Source organism: Dendrobates tinctorius, unplaced genomic scaffold (assembly GCF_039654945.1).
Source record: "Dendrobates tinctorius isolate UK_male_01 unplaced genomic scaffold, ASM3965494v1 ptg000162l, whole genome shotgun sequence".
Taxonomy (NCBI): domain Eukaryota; kingdom Metazoa; phylum Chordata; class Amphibia; order Anura; family Dendrobatidae; genus Dendrobates; species Dendrobates tinctorius.
Window position 1 is genome coordinate 23,408,418 of NW_027361829.1, and position 20,917 is coordinate 23,429,334.

The 20,917-nt window shown below is 43.9% G+C and overlaps 1 protein-coding gene across 2 annotated transcripts in view; it reads left to right on the forward strand.

The window, feature by feature from the left end:
• TRANK1 (tetratricopeptide repeat and ankyrin repeat containing 1) overlaps positions 1 to 20,917 on the forward strand; it is a 235,450-nt gene that overhangs the window by 78,039 nt on the left and 136,494 nt on the right. For both annotated transcript variants that reach the window (XM_073549901.1, XM_073549902.1), the window contains exon 3: positions 18,495 to 18,621. In XM_073549901.1, the coding sequence (XP_073406002.1) occupies positions 18,495 to 18,621 (127 nt within the window). The remainder of the gene's footprint in view (positions 1 to 18,494; positions 18,622 to 20,917) is intronic.

A 20,917-nucleotide genomic window follows, 5' to 3' on the forward strand; every position in this document is an offset into this window, starting at 1 on the left:
TGGGATTTAGGTCTCGACTGTGACTGGGCCATTCACACACATATGAATATGCTTTGATCTAAACCATCCATTGTAGGTCTGCCTGTATGTTTAGGGTTGTTGCCCTGCTGGAGGGTAATTGAACACCACAGTCTCAAGTATTTTACAATCTCTAACATGTATTCCTCCAGGATTACCCTGTATTTAGCTTCATTCATCTTCCCATCAAATCTGACCAGTTTCCCTGTCCCTGCTGAAGAAAAGCATCCCGATGCTGCCGTCACTTTGTTAGATGGTGGGGATGGTGTTTTCAGGGTGATGTGCAGTGTTAGTTTTCCACCACAGATAGTGTTTTGCATTTAGCCCAAAAAGTTATTTTTTGGTCTCGTCTTACCAGAGCACATTCTTCCATATGCTACCTGTGTACCCTCCATGGCTTTTTGAAAACTGCAAATGGGACTTCTTATGGTTTGATTTAAAAAAATGACTTTCTTCTTGCAGCTCTTCAATAAAGGCTAGATTTGTGGAATACACGACTAATAGTTCTCCTGTCAACAGGTTCTCCCACCTGAGCTGTGGAGCTGTAGCATCACACCTCTTGCCATGTTAACCCTCAACACACACACTCCTCTCACCTTTCACCATCTCCACTCACGTCCACTCACTCTTTCACTCCACATACGACCCCTTCTCTCACTCCGTCTCTCATACTCACGCCGTCATCGCCGCTGCTCCACGATCCCCGTCATCTTTTTCCGCCGGCGCCATCCTGGATCCAGACGTTGTCCACACCGGCGACATGTTCTTGCGGCGACGCCATCTTGAGTATCGTGAAATCCCGCGATACTCAAGATGGCGTCTCCGGAAGAACATGTCGCCGGCGTGGACGACGTCGGGATCCAAAATGGCGTCGGCGAAATCTCGCGAGTTTTCGCCGACGCCATTTTGGATCCTGACGTCGTCCTCGTCGGCGACATGTTCTTGCGGCGACGCCATCTTGAGTATCGCGGGATTTCGCTGATCCAAAATAGCGTCGCCGCAGGAACATGTCGCCGGCGTGGATGCCATCGGGATCCAAAATCGCGTCGGCGAAATCTCGCGAGATTTCGCCGACGCCATTTTGGATCCCGACGTCCTCCACGCTGGCGACATGTTCTTGCGGCGACGCCATCTTGAGTATTGCGGGATTTCGCGATACTAAAGATGACGTCGCCGCAAGAACATGTCGCCGGCGTGGAGGACGTCTGGATCCAAAATGGCTCCGGCGGAAGAAGATGTCGGGGATCGTGGATCAGCGGCGATGGCGGCGTGAGTATGAGAGACGGAGTGAGAGAAAGGGTCGTATATGGAGTGAAAGAGTGAGTGGAGATGGTGAAAGGTGAGAGGAGTGTGTGTGTTGAGGGTTAACATGGAAAGAGGTGTGCGGTGATGTCACCGGTTACAACTGGACGGAAGTTGTTACAACCGGAAGCTGCTTAGGGCATTTATTATTATAGATATATAAAATATTTTTTTAAACTCAACCCTGCTCTACTCTTCTCCGCAACGTTATCCCTGACCACTGAGGTCTTCACATAACACCTGTAGTTCTACTGAGAATAAAGTACACACAATTGGACTCAATTTACTAGTATGTGACGTCTAGAGGCAATTGATCAATCAGGATTTTATTTATGGATATCAGACTACAGGGGGCTGAATACAATTGCACATTGCAGTTTTCATATTTATAAAATACTAGCCCAGCGTTGCCCGGGCATAGTCACTAACTGTTGTTAGTTATAACGAATTATAATGATTATCCTCCATCCCATAGTCCCGTGCCATGGTGTTGATGATGTCTTAATATGTTGCAACCATTCTGACTTCATTGTCGCCATGGCAACCTATTATGACATCATCTTCACCATGGCAACCATTATGACATCATCTTCGCCATGGCAACCTTTATGACAGCATCGTCGCTATGGCAGCCTATTATGACATCATTGTCACCACCGTCACCATGAGAACCTATTATGATATCATCGCCATGGCAACCATTATTACATCGTCGTCAATACATACAGACACAGACACACACACACACGCGCACACACACACACTCATTTTTATATATATACATTTAAAAAAACATGTATCATTTCCTTTACACTTTACAAATACTTGCTACTTTGTGTTGGTATATCACATAAAATCCCAATAAAATACATATAAATTTCTGGACGTAACTTTAAAAAATTGTAAAAGTTCATGGGTATGAATAGATTTACTTTTATTCGCTGGGGCGGTGCCAGATCTGTCAGCATAAACGGCACAGTGACTCACCTGTATCTCGCCCACTGCTCTTTGCACATGTTTAAAATAGTTTCTAACTGCTGATTACAGTTGTGGCCAAAAGTATTGACACCCCTGCAATTCTGTCAGATAATACTCAGTTTCTTCCTGAAAATGATTGCAAACACAAATTCTTTGGTATTATTATCTTCATTTAATTTGTCTTAAATGAAAAAACACAAAAGAGAATGAAGCAAAAAGCAAAACATTGATCATTTCACACAAAACTCCAAAAATGGGCCAGACAAATGTATTGGCACCCTGAGCCTAATACTTGGTTGCACCACCTTTAGCCAAAATAACTGCGACCAACCGCTTCCGGTAACCATCAATGAGTTTCTTACAATGCTCTGCTGGAATTTTAGACCATTCTTCTTTGGCAAACTGCTCCAGGTCCCTGATATTAGAAGGGTGCCTTCCCAAACTGCCATTTTTAGATCTCTCCACAGGTGTTCTATGGGATTCAGGTCTGGACTCATTGCTGGCCACCTTAGAAGTCTCCAGTGCTTTCTCTCAAACCATTTTCTAGTGCGTTTTGAAGTGTGTTTTGGGTCATTGTCCTGCTGGAAGTCCCATGACCTCTGAGGGAGACCCAGCTTTCTCACACTGGGCCCTACTTTATGCTGCAAAATTTGTTGGTAGTCTTCAGACTTCATAATGCCATGCACACGGTCAAGCAGTCCAGTGCCAGAGGCAGCAAAGCAACCCCAAAACATCAGGGAACCTCCGCCATGTTTGACTGTAGAGACCATGTTCTTTTCTTTGAATGCCTCTTTTTTTTCTCCTGTAAACTCTATGTTGATGCCTTTGCCCAAAAAGCTCAACTTTTGTCTCATCTGACCAGAGAACATTCTTCCAAAACGTTTTAGGCTTTTTCAGGTAAGTTTTGGCAAACTCCAGCCTGGCTTTTTTATGTCTCGGGGTAAGAAGTGGGGTCTTCCTGGGTCTCCTACCATACAGTCCCTTTTCATTCAGACGCCGACGGATAGTGCGGGTTAACACTGTTGTACCCTCGGACTGCAGGGCAGCTTGAACTTCTTTGGATGTTAGTCGAGGTTCTTTATCCAACATCCACACAATCTTGCGTTGAAATCTCTTGTCAATTTTTCTTTTCCGTCCACATCTAGGGAGGTTAGCCACAGTGCCATGGGCTTTAAACTTCTTGATGACACTGCGCATGGTAGACACAGGAACATTCTGGTGTTTGGAGATGGACTTGTAGCCTTGAGATTGCTCATGCTTCCTCACAATTTGGTTTCTCAAGTCCTCAGACAGTTCTTTGGTCTTCTTTCTTTTCTCCATGCTCAATGTAGTACACACAAGGACACAGGACAGAGGTTGAGTCAACTTTAATCCATGTCAGCTGGCTGCAAGTGTGATTTAGTTATTGCCAACACCTGTTAGGTGCCACAGGTAAGTTACAGGTGCTGTTAATTAAACAAATTAGAGAAGCATCACATGATTTTTCGAACAGTGCCAATACTTTTGTCCACCCTCTTTTTTGTTTGGTGTGGAATTATATCCAATTTGGCTTTAGGACAATTCTTTTTGTGTTTTTTCATCTAAGACAAATTAAATGAAGATAATAACAACAAAGAATTTGTGTTTGCAATAATTTTCAGGAAAAAACTGAGTATTATCTGAAAGAATTGCAGGGGTGTCAATACTTTTGGCCACAACTGTGTGTGTGTGTATATATATATATATATATATATATATATATATATATTTGTTTTTTGGGGGGGGGGGTCTAAAAATCTGTGAATAGCTCAATAAAAAGACTCCATGCCTTATACATGAGAATGTCTCTATGTGCATTTATATTCACTCTAACTCTAATCCATATGTCCAGGTCGCCAGGTACTAACCTCATATCTTTAATGCGACATAGCGACTGCAGTCGTGGTGGTAACATTAAAGTTCATAGAAGGAAAGTTCTGCTCCAGCTGCTATTAAAATCTTCTTTAATGAAAAACCATTAAAACATACAATGGTGAAGACTCTCCATATAACCACACCACAACAGAGATGACAGGCTACGCGTTTCGACCAGACGGTCTTTGTCAAAGCTATGATTGAAATTTGCCTTAGATTAGACATATATATGTAGCTTAACGAATAAAACATCATATAAAAATCACATGATCACATGAGCCAATCCAATTGGACACATGTAATTAAATACAAAATCGACATAGAAAAAAAGAAAAAAAAAAAAAGGGGAAATTCAACAATAGTGCAACAATAGATCATGTCTCTTATTGAGACCGTTTGGATGTCTAGTATTTAAATGGTATATCCAAAATGCTTCCCGAGTGAGGAGACATCGCCTGATGTCTCCCCCACGGGATGACAGGTTTACTTTTTCTATTCCCTGAACTTTAAGGTGTGATGTATTGCGGGCATGGCAATCAATAAAATGTTTGGAAACTGCTGAGACATTCCGTATAAAAGTATTTGTATTGCTAATATCATTTGAATGTTCCCTTATTCTTATTTTTAGCTGCCTCGAGGTGCAACCAACATAGGATAAATCACATTGTTCACAGTTAATTTTATACACTATGTTGCTAGAATTGCAATTGATATAATTTTTTATTTTAAAACATGAAGTATGATCATTATTAGTGAATTCTTGAGAAATTTGGGCATATTTGCATATTTTACAAATGTTAGCACCACATTTGTAAAAGCCCTTCACCGTTAACCAGTTTTCTTTAGGCTTGTGATGTGTTAGTGAAAACATGCTGGGGGATAATATACTCCCTAAAGACGGTGCTTTTCTTGACACCACATTAATTCCTGATGATAAAATTTTAACCAATTCATTATCCTGGTGCAGAATGGGTAGAAACTTGTGAACAATATTTTTTATAGATGTGAATTGCGGGCTATACTGGAAACATATATAGGGTTTTTTTCCCATAGTTATTGCCTTTTTTTCCCTTCTGTGCTTGATGCCAGCAAGTAGAGTTGAGCGACTTTTGGTTTTTTAGGGTCGCGTTTCGTTTCGTGAAACCCGACTTTTCCAAAAGTTGGGTCGAGCAAGATCGTCCGATTATAGGGAAAAGTCGGGGTCGTCCCGAAACACGAAACCCAATGTAAGTCAATGGGGAATAAAAGTCGGCAGTGAGAGGAGGACAGGAAACACACCTACAGTGCCCATTTGAATGCCAAAAGCATCAATTCTTCTTTCTTAAGCTTGTCAACCTTAATTAACTTCATAATACAAGTTACGCACTGAAAAATGGGGGTTATTTGGCTAAAGTTGTGGGGGGGGGAGGGCTGGCTCTAGGTTTTCATGTGCCCTGGGCGAAAGAGCGCCCCTTTAACACATACCACAACTCATCATGCTCCGATACGGCAGAGAAATAGCGGTATAGTACAATGAAAAATACCTCACTTTTTACATCTCATGACGAGGCCCATCTATTTCTCCATACAGAATCATTGGTCCCATATAATGTTTGAAACAGTATATGATGAGCTCCACATAATGCTACAGTATATGTTGGTCCCCATGGATGAAGCTCCACTGTCTTATGGGCCCAAATAATGCTCCAAACATAATGGGCCCCATTTCTAATGCTCTAGTGTATAATGGGCCCTGTAAATGCTGCTCCAGTGTCTGATGTCCATCTTTGGAATGTTCCAGTGTATGGTGGGCCCCATCTATCATTCTCCAGAGTATAGTGCTCCCCAAAAATTGCTGTCCCAACATTGAAAACAATCAAATAAGTCTCCTCGCTAGGGAATCCCTGTACTTGTCTGGACAGGTGCTGTAGCTTGCTTAACAGCTCGCCAGCCGTTCTCACGCCCAGTATGGATTACACGTGATTGCACAAAGGTGAGAAAGGGTACCGTATCCCCAGATAACATGTATGGATAGCGTACACATTCAAAATATATGTCTCAGGAGGCAGGCTCAGACGGTGTTAGGCCCAGTATGGATTGCACGTGATTGCACAAAGGTTAGAAAGGGTACCGTATCCCTGGATAACATGTATGGATAGCGTACACATTCAAAATATATGTCTATACAGCATGAGGCAGGCTCAGACGGTGTTAGGCCCAGTATGGATTGCACGTGATTGCACAAAGGTTAGAAAGGGTACCGTATCCCCGGATAACATGTATGGATAGCGTACACATTCAAAATATATGTCTCAGGAGGCAGGCTCAGACGGTGTTAGGCCCAGTATGGATTGCACGTGATTGCACAAAGGTTAGAAAGGGTACCGTATCCCTGGATAACATGTATGGATAGCGTACACATTCAAAATATATGTCTATACAGCATGAGGCAGGCTCAGACGGTGTTAGGCCCAGAATGGATTGCACGTGATTGCACAAAGGTTAGAAAGGGTACCGTATCCCCGGATAACATGTATGGATAGCGTACACATTCAAAATATATGTCTCAGGAGGCAGGCTCAGACGGTGTTAGGCCCAGTATGGATTGCACGTGATTGCACAAAGGTTAGAAAGGGTACCGTATCCCCGGATAACATGTATGGATAGCGTACACATTCAAAATATATGTCTCAGGAGGCAGGCTCAGACGGTGTTAGGCCCAGTATGGATTGCACGTGATTGCACAAAGGTTAGAAAGGGTACCGTATCCCTGGATAACATGTATGGATAGCGTACACATTCAAAATATATGTCTATACAGCATGAGGCAGGCTCAGACGGTGTTAGGCCCAGTATGGATTGCACGTGATTGCACAAAGGTTAGAAAGGGTACCGTATCCCTGGATAACATGTATGGATAGCGTACACATTCAAAATATATGTCTATACAGTATGAGGCAGGCTCAGACGGTGTTAGGCCCAGTATGGATTGCACGTGATTGCACAAAGGTTAGAAAGGGTACCGTATCCCTGGATAACATGTATGGATAGCGTACACATTCAAAATATATGTCTCAGGAGGCAGGCTCAGACGGTGTTAGGCCCAGTATGGATTGCACATGATTGCACAAAGGTTAGAAAGGGTACCGTATCCCTGGATAACATGTATGGATAGCGTACACATTCAAAATATATGTCTATACAGCATGAGGCAGGCTCAGACGGTGTTAGGCCCAGTATGGATTGCACGTGATTGCACAAAGGTTAGAAAGGGTACCGTATCCCTGGATAACATGTATGGATAGCGTACACATTCAAAATATATGTCTATACAGCATGAGGCAGGCTCAGACGGTGTTAGGCCCAGTATGGATTGCACGTGATTGCACAAAGGTTAGAAAGGGTACCGTATCCCTGGATAACATGTATGGATAGCGTACACTTTCAAAATATATGTCTCAGGAGGCAGGCTCAGACGGTGTCAGGCACAGTATGGATTTGACGGCCCAGATTACACAGCGGAGGAGCAGGGAGAGGTAAAGATTGCAAATGCTGGGGCCCTGCCCAAGCAAGGGGGGCCCACTCGTGGGCGTCGGTACTGGCACTGGGCCCCTCATAGTACAGCGGTGTGTCTGACGGCGGGTGTGCACCACCACCGTCAGAGACACTTGATTGCACTATGAGGGACCCTGTGCCAGTGCCCGCGCCCAAGAGTCGGCCTACCCACCTGTCCAGGGCAACGGCACTCGCACGGTGTCGTGCGGTAGGTGGTGACCCCGGCCATGGGGGGGGAGGCAGCACAGTTAGGGAGTTTTAGAAAGTGGCATATGTTGATGTTGGACATTCAGCTGATGCAAAAGGCTAAATAGGTGAAGTACCAGGAAGAGGTGGACCAAAGCAAGCCATTTTTCTGTCACCCTATGTGTCATCAGGGGAAGGTGGGACAAAATCCTTGGAAACCCATGCGTGGTTCATTTTAATGAAGGTTAGATCATCCACATTTTGGGTTGACAGACGGGTCCTTTTTTCTGTCAGGATTGATCCAGCTGCACTGAAGACTCTTTCCGATAGCACACTTGCAGCTGGGCAAGCGAGCTCCTGTAAGGCATATTGGGCCAATTCAGGCCAGGTGTCCAGTTTAGCGGCCCAATAGTCAAAGGGGAATGACCTGTGTGGGAGAACATCGATATGGGAGGAAAAGTAGTTTGTAACCATAGTTGACAACTGCTGTCTCCTGTCACTTTCCATCGATGCAGTATTACCAGTTGTGTGAGCGGTATTTGAAAAATCAGTCCACAACATTGTCATGAAACCCCTGTCTCCAACGCCACTTCTGCTGTGTGCACCACGAACACCTCTGCCAAGCTGCCCCCGGCCCGTACGGCTCGTGTGAGAACCATCACCGCTGCTGTGTGCTGGGAATGCCTCAAGCAACCGATTTACCAGAGTTGCTTGTTTATTAGCCAATATTAGGTCAAGGTTCTCCTGTGGCATGATGTTTTGTAATTTGCCTTTATAGCGTGGATCCAGGATGCTGGCCAACCAGTAGTCGTCATCGTTCATCATTTTGGCAATGCGGGGGTCCCTTTTTAGGATCCGCAAGGCATAATCTGACATGTGGGCCAATGTTCCCGGTGTCAATGATGCACTGCGAGTGCTGGGTGGAGGAGCACTTTCTGGCAAATCCACATCCCTCCAGTCACGCACAAACCCTGTACCAGACCTTGCCACGCCAACATTTTCACTTGCCCCACGAGATGAATCCTCCTCCCCTAAGTAATCATCCCCATCATCCTCCTCCTCCTCCTCTTCTTCCTCCACCTCGTCCAGGAGAGGTCCCTGAGCAGACAATGGCTGAATGTCATCAAGGATTCCCTCCTCCTCTTCCTCCTCATCAACATTGGCTGCAGACGCCTGCTCCTTAAGGTGCGTCAAAGTTTGCATGAGCAGACGCATAAGAGGGATGCTCATGCTTAGGATGGCGTCGTCTGCGCTTACCAGCCGTGTGCATTCCTCAAAACACTGAAGGACTTTACAAAGGTCTTTCAGCTTCGACCACTGCAAACCTGTCAACTCCATGTCTGCTCTCAAAGTGCCTGGCCGTGTATCCTCCCACAAATGCATTATGGCCTGCCTCTGCTCGCACAGCCGCTCCACCATGTGCAGGGTGGAGTTCCACCTTGTTGCAATGTCGATAATGAGGCGGTGGTTGGGAAGGTGGAGCAATCGCTGCAGCTTCTGCATACGAACGGAGTGTACAGGCGACCGGCGGATGTGCGCGCACAGTCTTCGCATCTTCTGGAGCAGGGCTGTTAACTCCGGATAATTTTTGAGGAAGCACTGCACCACCAGGTTCAAGGTGTGAGCCAAGCAAGGTATGTGGCTGAGTTTTGAAAGGGCTATGGCTGCCACAAAATTACGGCCGTTATCACTAACTACCTTGCCTGCCTCAAGATGTACACCCCCCAGCCATGACTCAGTTTGTCGCTTCAAGTACTCGGCCAGCACCTCGGCGGTGTGTCTGTCTTCCAAACACATCATCTGCAACACAGCCTGCTGACGCTTTCCACTAGCTGCTCGATAGGGGGACACATTGTGTGCAACAGTGGCAGCTGCAGATGGAGTGCTCGTACGACTGCGCTCTGTGGACGAGCTTTCGCTTCTGGAGGAGGAGGAGGAGGGTCGAACGCCTACAGCCAACTGTTTCCTATACCGTGGGCTAGGCAGCACTGTCCCACCACCGCTGTCCCCTGTGGACCCTGCATCCACCACATTAACCCAGTGCGCAGTGATGGACACGTAACGGCCCTGGCCATGCGGACTGGACCATGCATCAGTTGTGAGGTGCACCTTTCCGTTCACTGACTGCTTGAGTGCATGGACAATGCGGTCTTTCACATGATGGTGGAGGGCTGGGATGGCTTTGCGAGAGAAGAAGTGGCGACTGGGTAGGTCATAGCGTGGTACTGCATAGGCCATGAGTTCGCGGAAAGCTGTGCTTTCCACCAACCGAAAGGGCATCATCTCAAACGAGATTAGTTTGGCAATGTGGGCGTTCAAACCCAGTGTACGCGGATGAGAGACTGAGTACTTTCTTGACCTACTCATAGTGTCTGGGAGGGTGAGCTGGACTTGAGAGCTGCATATGGTGGAAGTAGTGGTGGACAGGGCGGACTGAGAGAGGGTTGATGATGGTGATGGAGTTGGTGTTCTTTCTGATGGCCTAGAATCAGTCTTTCGTTGATATAACAGTGGGATTCCCTGACTGCTGTGGTCTTGCAACGACACCTCAACATTTGCTGCTGTGCTAACCGGTGGGCTTACAGTGGGGGAAACAATGTAGCGTTGCTGACTACCTTCGTTGTGATCAGTTGCACATGTGGCACTTGAGGTTTGGTGTTGTGTCCACGCTTGCAAGTGCATGCTGGTTAAATGTCTAAGCATGCAACTGGTATTCAAATTTTTCAGATTTTTCCCTCGGCTAAAGGTCTTTGCGCACTTCTTACAGATAACCTTGGCCTGATCATGAGGATTTTGTTCAAAAAAGTGCCACACTGCACTCTTCCTACTTTGGCAGACACGCTGTGATCTTTTGACCCTCTGGACAAGCTGTCCAGCAACTCTTTTGATGTTTGGAACCTGTCTTTGGAGTGCTCCGGGCCTGCCAGATAACAGCTGTTGCGATGTCGATGTCTGCTGTGGATGCTCCTCATCTGAGCTATTGGAAGCAGCACCCTCTTCCCCCAATGGATGCCAATCTGGGTCAACAACTGGGTCATCCATCACCTCCTCTTCTATGTCATGTGCACCTTCCTCTGTGTCACCGTGTATGGTGGTATAGTGTGCGGGAAGGGGCACCTGAGTCTCATCAGGGTCAGAATCTGGCTCTGTACACTGCGAGGACAATGTAGTGCTCTGAGTGAATGTACCAGCAGAATCATCCATCAGCGGCTGTGCATCAGTGCACTCCATGTCAGATTCATCTTGGCCTGGGTAATTCACCATTTCACTTGATAATCCAGGCATGGTATGTGAAAACAGCTCCATGGAGTAATCAGTAGTATGGCCTGCGTCATCCTTCAATCTTGGTTGGGGTGAAGGACACAAGGAAAGGTGTGGTTCATGAACATGAGCCTCCAATGACGACTCAGTGCTTTTACTTTTTACAACTGAAGAAGAGGAGGCGATAGAGCTGGAGGCTGAGTCAGCAATGTAAGACAAAACTTTTTCCTGATGCTCTGGCTTTAAAAGCGGTTTGCCAACTCCTAGAAAACTAAGCGTTCGAGGCCTTATGTAGCCAGACGATGACACAGGGTCAGCACCTCCTGCATTCGGTCCTATTTTGCTCTTGCCACTACCATCAGATCCACCACCAACACCATCATTACCAGCTGCCAACCCCCGCCCAATTCCACGGCCTCTTCCATTTTTGGTAGAAATGTAGACAAAATCCAACAAACTATATAGTAATGTAAAACAAGGTACAAGGTGTCTATAGGACAGGGGAGATTTTGAATTTCTGCACACACTTTTGGACACTGGACACTTTTGGATTGTGTGAGGCCCACTGATATCTGAGCGCTATGTGACAGGCTCGATGGCCCAGCTGTGACAAAAGTGACTAGAGGATAAGGGAGATTTTGAATCTCTGCACACACTTTTGGACACTGGACACTTTTGGATTGTGTGAGGCCCACTGATATCTGAGCGCTATGTGACAGGCTCGATGGCACAGCTGTGACAAAAGTGACTAGAGGATAAGGGAGATTTTGAATTTCTGCACACACTTGTGGACAGTGGACACTTTTGGATTGTGTGAAGCCCACTGATATCTGAGCGCTATGTGACAGGCTCGATGGCACAGCTGTGACAAAAGTGACTAGAGGATAAGGGAGATTTTGAATCTCTGCACACACTTTTGGACACTGGACACTTTTGGATTGTGTGAGGCCCACTGATATCTGAGCGCTATGTGACAGGCTCGATGGCACAGCTGTGACAAAAGTGACTAGAGGATAAGGGAGATTTTGAATTTCTGCACACACTTGTGGACAGTGGACACTTTTGGATTGTGTGAGGCCCACTGATATCTGAGCGATATGTGACAGGCTCGATGGCACAGCTGTGACAAAAGTGACTAGAGGATAAGGGAGATTTTGAATCTCTGCATACACTTTTGGACACTGGACACTTTTGGATTGTGTAAGGCCCACTGATATCTGAGCGCTATGTGACAGGCTCGATGGCACAGCTGTGACAAAAGTGACTAGAGGATAAGGGAGATTTTGAATCTCTGCACACACTTTTGGACACTGGACACTTTTGGATTGTGTGAGGCCCACTGATATCTGAGCGCTATGTGACAGGCTCGATGGCACAGCTGTGACAAAAGTGACTAGAGGATAAGGGAGATTTTGAATTTCTGCACACACTTGTGGACAGTGGACACTTTTGGATTGTGTGAGGCCCACTGATATCTGAGCGATATGTGACAGGCTCGATGGCACAGCTGTGACAAAAGTGACTAGAGGATAAGGGAGATTTTGAATCTCTGCATACACTTTTGGACACTGGACACTTTTGGATTGTGTAAGGCCCACTGATATCTGAGCGCTATGTGACAGGCTCGATGGCACAGCTGTGACAAAAGTGACTAGAGGATAAGGGAGATTTTGAATCTCTGCACACACTTTTGGACACTGGACACTTTTGGATTGTGTGAGGCCCACTGATATCTGAGCGCTATGTGACAGGCTCGATGGCACAGCTGTGACAAAAGTGACTAGAGGATAAGGGAGATTTTGAATTTCTGCACACACTTGTGGACAGTGGACACTTTTGGATTGTGTGAAGCCCACTGATATCTGAGCGCTATGTGACAGGCTCGATGGCACAGCTGTGACAAAAGTGGCTAGAGGATAAGGGAGATTTTGAATCTCTGCACACACTTTTGGACACTGGACACTTTTGGATTGTGTGAGGCCCACTGATATCTGAGCGCTATGTGACAGGCTCGATGGCACAGCTGTGACAAAAGTGACTAGAGGATAAGGGAGATTTTGAATTTCTGCACACACTTGTGGACAGTGGACACTTTTGGATTGTGTAAAGCCCACTGATATCTGAGCGCTATGTGACAGGCTCGATGGCACAGCTGTGACAAAAGTGACTAGAGGATAAGGGAGATTTTGAATTTCTGCACACACTTGTGGACAGTGGACACTTTTGGATTGTGTGAGACCCACTGATATCTGAGCGCTATGTGACAGGCTCGATGGCACAGCTGTGACAAAAGTGACTAGAGGATAAGGGAGATTTTGAATTTCTGCACACACTTGTGGACAGTGGACACTTTTGGATTGTGTGAGGCCCACTGATATCTGAGCGCTATGTGACAGGCTCGATGGCACAGCTGTGACAAAAGTGACTAGAGGATAAGGGAGATTTTGAATCTCTGCACACACTTTTGGACACTGGACACTTTTGGATTGTGTGAGGCCCAATGAATATCTGAGCGCTATGTGACAGGCTCGATGGCACAGCTGTGACAAAAGTGACTAGAGGATAAGGGAGATTGGATTGCTTTTAAAAAAGCAGTTTGCGGAGCAGTGGGTAAACAGCAATGCCAGCCTGTCAGGAAGCCTTAAAAGGCAGCCCAACAACCAACACCCCTGATACACCACTATATAGCCTCCCCTTGCACTGCACACACAGTGACTGGTGTGTTGTGCAGGCCAAATTGCTAGCAGCAGAAGCAGTTTTTTTTTTCTTCTCAGCAGGACAAAAAAAAAAAATTGGGATTGCTTTTAAAAAAGCAGTTTGCGGAGCAGTGGGTAAACAGCAATGCAGGAATGTCAGGAAGCCTTAGAAGGCAGCCCAACAACCAACACCACTGATACACCACTATATAGCCTCCCCTTGCACTGCACACACAGTGACTGGTGTGTTGTGCAGGCCAAACCGCTAGCAGCAGAAGCAGTTTTTTTGTCTTCTTCCCTGCCTAACGCTCTCCCTACAGAATCAGCAGCAACCTCTCCCTATACTAAGATCGGCAGAAGTAAGATGGCGGTCGGCGTGCACGCCCTTTTATACCCCCTGTGACGCCCACCAAAGCAAGCCAATCACTTGCATGCCCTTCTGAAAGATGGTGGTGACCCGTGCCTATGTCATCACGTTGCCCACAGTGTCCGTGGATCCTGATTGGCTGAAAAAGAGCGCAAAACAAACTTTTGAAACGCGACTTTGGCGCGTAAGTCGCCGACCTCGTAGCCGACCTCATCCTAGGGTCGGGTTTCGTTTCATGAAACCCGACTTTGCCAAAAGTCGGCGACTTTTGAATTTTTTCGACCCGTTTCGCTCAACTCTACCAGCAAGTCATTTTGATCTTTGGTTTGCACTATTTTTTGTGCTCTAGTTAGGGTCCATTTTGGATAATTGCGATTTGTCAATTTATTGGTAACATGTGCAAATTCCTCTTGCAAGGATTCTTCTGAGCTGCAATTGCGTTTAACTCTGGTGTATTCACCAACAGGGACTGACCTGATTGTATGTTTTGAATGACTGCTTCTTGCATGTAGCACCGTGTTCCCACTGTATGGTTTATGGTGCGTTTTGGTATGAATGATCGCACCATCTGTGCCACTCAAACACAAATCCAGAAATGCAATATTGTTAGAACTGTAGTTATACGTGAATTTGATATTATAATTATTATAATTAATATATTTTATAAAATCTGGTATGGCAGAAATATCTCCACCCCAAATGATGAGGGTATCATCGATATATCTACCATACCAGATTAATTTCTTTGAAAAAGGGTTGGCAGTGGAATATATATATTCCATTTCCCAAAATGACATTACAAGATTTGCAAGGGAGGGTGAGAATTTAGCTCCCATTGCAACTCCTCTAAGTTGCAAAAAAAATTCTTCATTGAACGTGAAGAAATTATGTGACATAAGAAATGCAACTGCTTGTAGAATGTAATTTTGCAGCTCAGATGAAAAATTGCTATATTTGACAAAATGGAATTGTAATGCTCGTATGGCTATATCATGGAAAATGCACGTGTATAATGAAATAACATCACAAGTTAGCCAACTATATTTGGATGACCAAGTTTTTTTGGAGAATGCCCCCAAAACCTGTTTGGAGTCCCTGATGTATCCCGGGGTGCGCTGCACTAAAGGTTGTAACAGCGAATCTACCCACTGACATAAATGCTCATTATTTGAGCCAATGCCCGATACTATTGGGCGCAAAGGTGGAATACCCCCAGATTTATGGATTTTGGGGACCCCATGTATTATTGGCAAACTGGGATTTTTTACCTCCAAGTATTCTGCTTGACTAGCTATTAAAATCCCCAAACTGGAACCTTCCTTTATTAGAGCACTACTTATTTCCTTAAATCTTGTTGACGGGTTATGCGGTAGTTTTTTATAGATGGTACTATCTGATAATAATTCCATCATTTTTTGATAATAATCAGTGGCATTCAATACCACTACCACTCCTCCCTTGTCTGACATTTTAATGACTAAATCAGCATTATTTTTCAAATCCTGCAGGATTTTGTGCTGATAATTTGAAAATTTTTTTTTGTTGTTTAATTTATCTTTGGATTTCATTTGATCATATAAATGGAGCAAATCCCTCTCTACCATATCCTGAAATTGTTCCATGCAACTAGATCTCGTTTGCACTGGGTAAAAATACGGATTTTTTGTCTCAAAAGTATGTGTCTGTTCACATTGATCACTGCTGGAAAGGGAATGTTCATCTAGATCCTGCAGAGTAACCAGTGCTAACTGTTCCTCAAAATTCATGTCCACAAACTCATTGTTAGTATCTGAGAGGTGACTAGATAGAGGGACACAATCTGAATTATCAATGTCAAAAAAATGTTTTTTAACTGTCAAATTGCGAATAAATTTATTAACGTCCATAATGGTAGAAAACAGATCAAAATCTCGATCAGGGACAAAATTGAGACCCAATGATAATATTTGGGTTTGTTCTTTAGTTAGAATAATTGAAGATAAATTGAGGACATTATTGCAGCTTTCTATTGGTGCCAATATTTTTTTCTCCGAGTTGTAATTCCTTGTGTTCCTCCGGTGTTTTCTGCCTCCACGCCTGTGACGTTTTTTGAATGATGAAGATTGCGTCTGGACGCACCTGGAGTGATCTCATTAGACGAAACATCAGATATGCTTGAAAAATTGTCAGAAGAATCCAACTATAATGAAGTGAAGGAAACATGAGATCTTGGAATTCTGGTGGAGTTTCTGCGCTTATTGTGAACATGGCTTTGCTTCAAGATAGATTTTGGGGTTCTATTTAGACCCTTCCATTTTCCCCATTCATACACCATATTGGTAGAATAGTCATTCAAGTCTCTTGTGAACTTTTTTTTCTTTCTATCCATAATTTCATCTTCCAATGTTGACACCTTTTTGTTCACAGCTGTCACTGAAGAGTCAAATTGTGGTAATGTTTTGTATTCCACCATTGAAATGTTTAATAGACTCAATTCCTCTTGTATTTCCTTCAATTTCTGATTTTCATATTTTATTATTAATTTCATTAAATTTGCCGAACAATTGCTCAATATAGCATTCCATTCATTTTTAAACTCATCTGAGTAAACAGTAGTAGGCAGTTTTTTTTTAACCTAAACCTCTTGGTATCATGTCCTTTGCAATATAGTTATTTAAGGTGTCATGATCCCACCAGATTTTAGTTTCCAATATAAGCAGCTTATCAAATTTGTTGAGACTCTTGTCTAGGTCTGCCACCCCCTGATTAGATGGATCAGAGAACACCTGTGCAACCTTTCTGGATCGGTCTCTAGCAACATCCATGTCTATGTTGCATAAGAATATAGTACATATAATCTGTGAGTGGTGGGTTATAAATATTTCTCAATCAGAGTGGAGATAATCAATGGGGGCACGGCAGTCCAAAACTGTCCAAATAGAAATAGAAAGAAATAGCCAGCTCACCAGAGGTCAAGCGCAGAAACTCGGAGCTCCGTACGGACCAACGTCATAGACCATAGAAGGAAAGTTCTGCTCCAGCTGCTATTAAAATCTTCTTTAATGAAAAACCATTAAAACATACAATGGTGAAGACTCTCCATATAACCACACCACAACAGAGATGACAGGCTACGCGTTTCGACCAGACGGTCTTTGTCAAAGCCATGTTTGAAATTTGCCTTAGATTAGACATATATATGTAGCTTAACGAATAAAACATCATATAAAAATTACATGATCACATGAGCCAATCCAATTGGACACATGTAATTAAATACAAAATCGACATAGAAAAAAAAAAAAAAAAGGGGAAATTCAACAATAGTGCAACAATAGATCATGTCTCTTATTGAGACCGTTTGGATGTCTAGTATTTAAATGGTATATCCAAAATGCTTCCCGAGTGAGGAGACATCGCCTGGTTTTTCATTAAAGAAGATTTTAATAGCAGCTGGAGCAGAACTTTCCTTCTATGGTCTATGACGTTGGTCCGCACGGCGCTCCGAGCTTCTGCGCTTGACCTCTGGTGAGCTGGCTATTTCTTTCTATTTCTATTTGAACATTAAAGTTCCACCCCCCCCCCCCCCCCCCCCGCAATTGTTGGGATTGGCTGTTCAAATCTGAATAGCCAGTCGCAGCGTTTCTCAGTGTTTTGTCGGTGGTAGAAGCTGACGGAGTTCGGGCCAATGTAAGTCATTTGTACAGTTCAGATGACAGGTTGTTATTTTTGCACAGACCAAATTTCATATTTCGGATGAGACTCTCCTTATAATTGAGCCAAAATAAAAAAAATCAGATGCTATATTGATCTAGCCTATAGCATTAAATGTTTACATATATCTTGTCATTAATAAACCTTTACCTAAGCATTATTATACCTCGTAAACTGTGTTTTGCAAACTTTATTCTCTGCTACTGTGTAAAGATGCACAACGGACTCCATTTTTTTTCTGGATGTAAATTGTTTTTTGTTTTTTTTTATATGCTCGTGTGAACTTAGCCTTTCGTAGGTGCACCTTGGCCAAGTGCACACAGACTACCATCTGGCAGTATCCACATGGCCCCTGCCATCATAGTTGAAAGGTAATTTAGAGGGACATCTTTGCAGTCGTGCAATTGTAGTTCTCCAGTGGCAGTCTCAACACTGGGCAGAAATGATACATTGAATCCATTTCTCATGTTGTACAGCATCAGTAATTCTGTCCTGCGTCTTGTACCTTATTTACATTGGAGTTTGAGATCAAGAAGTCACATGTTTTCCTGACATTTTTATTTCAGAGATTTTAGTGGAGAAATGGCCATACTTTGGAACAACCGTGCCAACACCCTATTTAAACTTCAACGATGGGGAGAAGCATTTGTATCGGCAGAGAAAAGTATACAGTTGTGTCCATCTTTTGTTAAGGTGAGCTTTCAGGCTGATTACCGGCGTTGTTCTGATCTTTATACCCCCAGAGGTGTTTTTGGTGTATACCAAGCCTGGGCATATTCATTGTGTTCAATGTATAGCACTCCCCAAACTGCTGGGAAGAAGAGGAGGAATGTTACTGACTGGTAGCTGCATTTTAGTCATCAGTCTCACTAGGCTCTGCTCATGTCTTACAGTATGATTGGCTCGTTGAGAAAAAAAACTTGGACTATGACAAATGTAATGTCACTGTTGCTGAGAAGAGTTCTGTAAGGCTATGTGCACACAGCATCTCTTAGGAGCCGGTGCAGCCATTGAGTTCTCCCAGGTGAAGTCACTTCAGGAAATGGCGGTGCTTATTTTCCTAAGGTGGTTTTGCTGCCATTCTTTTGGCCTCTTTACTCTGTGCTTTGGAGCACAGAGAGCAGGCGGTTCTGAGCACCTGAAAAATTAACATGTCACTCTTTTTTTTTTTTTTTAACTGCTTCAGATTTTCCGATCCCTGAAGTGGTTAAAAGATGTGATATAAGACAGGACACGTGCACAGCAATATCGTTTTTTTTGTTTTTAAACTTTTTTTTAATTAGTTTTAAACAAGAAGGAAACAACAATACATGCGACAGATAAAATGCTTTCTCAAAAGTTACATCGCTTTCCTGCCCATCTTCCTGACCCAGTACTGGTACATTTTTCTTTTACAAAATAACCACTTGTCACACATTGAAACAAGTAGCCGTGTTTTCTTCAGGGCCTTGAAGAATAAGACAATACTCTTTTACATCATTTCCAGTAATATGCCTACATTTGTCACAGTGTAGGGTAAATTTTAACTAAAGAAGAAAGAAATAGTGTGGAAATCTAGAGAATAGAGGGGTAGGTTACGGTGTAGGAAACAATGGGGGTAAGTGTCCAGTCAGCAGTGATAGTCCCTTGTCCGCACAAAGAAGCAACCTATATTAACTTTCCTTATGATTGACTTTCAGGTAAATTGAATACATTCTACTGTGCATTTAGAAGATTTAGGTATTCAACTGATTCTCTAAAAAGTATCCAAGGCGCCCAGATCAAGTTAAATTTACTTGTTCCAAAGGTCGTGCTGGCCATTATCTCTTCAATATAATAAATTTGGTTAACTTTATGTAGCCATTCTGCTACAGAAGGGCAGGTCTGAGATTGCCAGTATAAAGGGATTAACATTTTAGCTGCTGCCAATAAATACATTAGAAGTTTTCTGTGTTTGGATTGTGCTATTTCACTTGACCAATTCAAAAAGATCAATCTCCGGGATGGAGGGTCTGGGAGCTGACAAAGTTTTGTCGAAATTTTAAGTAATTTACTCCAGAATGGCTGAATTTTATCACACTGCCACCATTTGTGCATATAAGATCCCATCTCCTCAAAACATCTCCAGCAATCCGAGGACGCCTCAGGTTGCCATTTCTTTTTTATGTCCGGAGTGGTGTACCACCTGGCCAGGACCTTGTAGGAGTTTTCTTGGATCTTTACACATTCAGAAGGACCATGCGAGTTTTTATATATCTTGTCAACCTCCCATTCCTGTAACTCCACCCCAAGATCTCTTTCCCATTTTAATATGTACGCTCTTTTAACTGAGGTAGCATGGGAAAGAAGCATCTGATAAAGTTTACCCAACACACCCCTTGGTTTGTTTGTCTGGGCCAACAACTTTTCGAAAGCAGTCAGCTCTCTAAATGGGAATCCCGATTGTAAATATGACCTAAATGAGTTTTTGAGCCTGTTATAATGAAGGAAGCTAATGTGGTAGTGCAGAAATTTCGCTTGTAAATCCTGAAGTGGGAGGATCGCTCCGTCCTCCATGAAGTCATCTAGGTTGTCATTTATCTTGTGTAGTGCATCTGTGCCTCTATTATCCGGACGGTCTAGGTAGAGGCCAGGTAGGTCTTTTACCTTTATCAGAGGGGATGGGAGCGGCATCAGTGAGGATGAAAATATAGACCAAGACTTAATAAAATTTTTTGTGATTGCATTTTGGGAGGAGACTTTTTTTTAAAAATGCCGTGGATGAATGGAGTAAAGTGGCAATTGGAACTGACAATGATTCTTTCGCGATCTCTATCCAGAGTTTGTGGTCACTGTCCCTTACCCAATCAACCAGAAGAGACAGAGTCGCCGCTGAATGGTATTTTTGTGGGTCTGGGATTCCTATACCCCCTTTATGTCTAGGAAGGGAAAGTGTTTTATAACTCATTCTAGGCTTTAGACCCCCCCCATATGTATCTTTCGAGAAGAGACCGGACCCTCTGGAAAAACA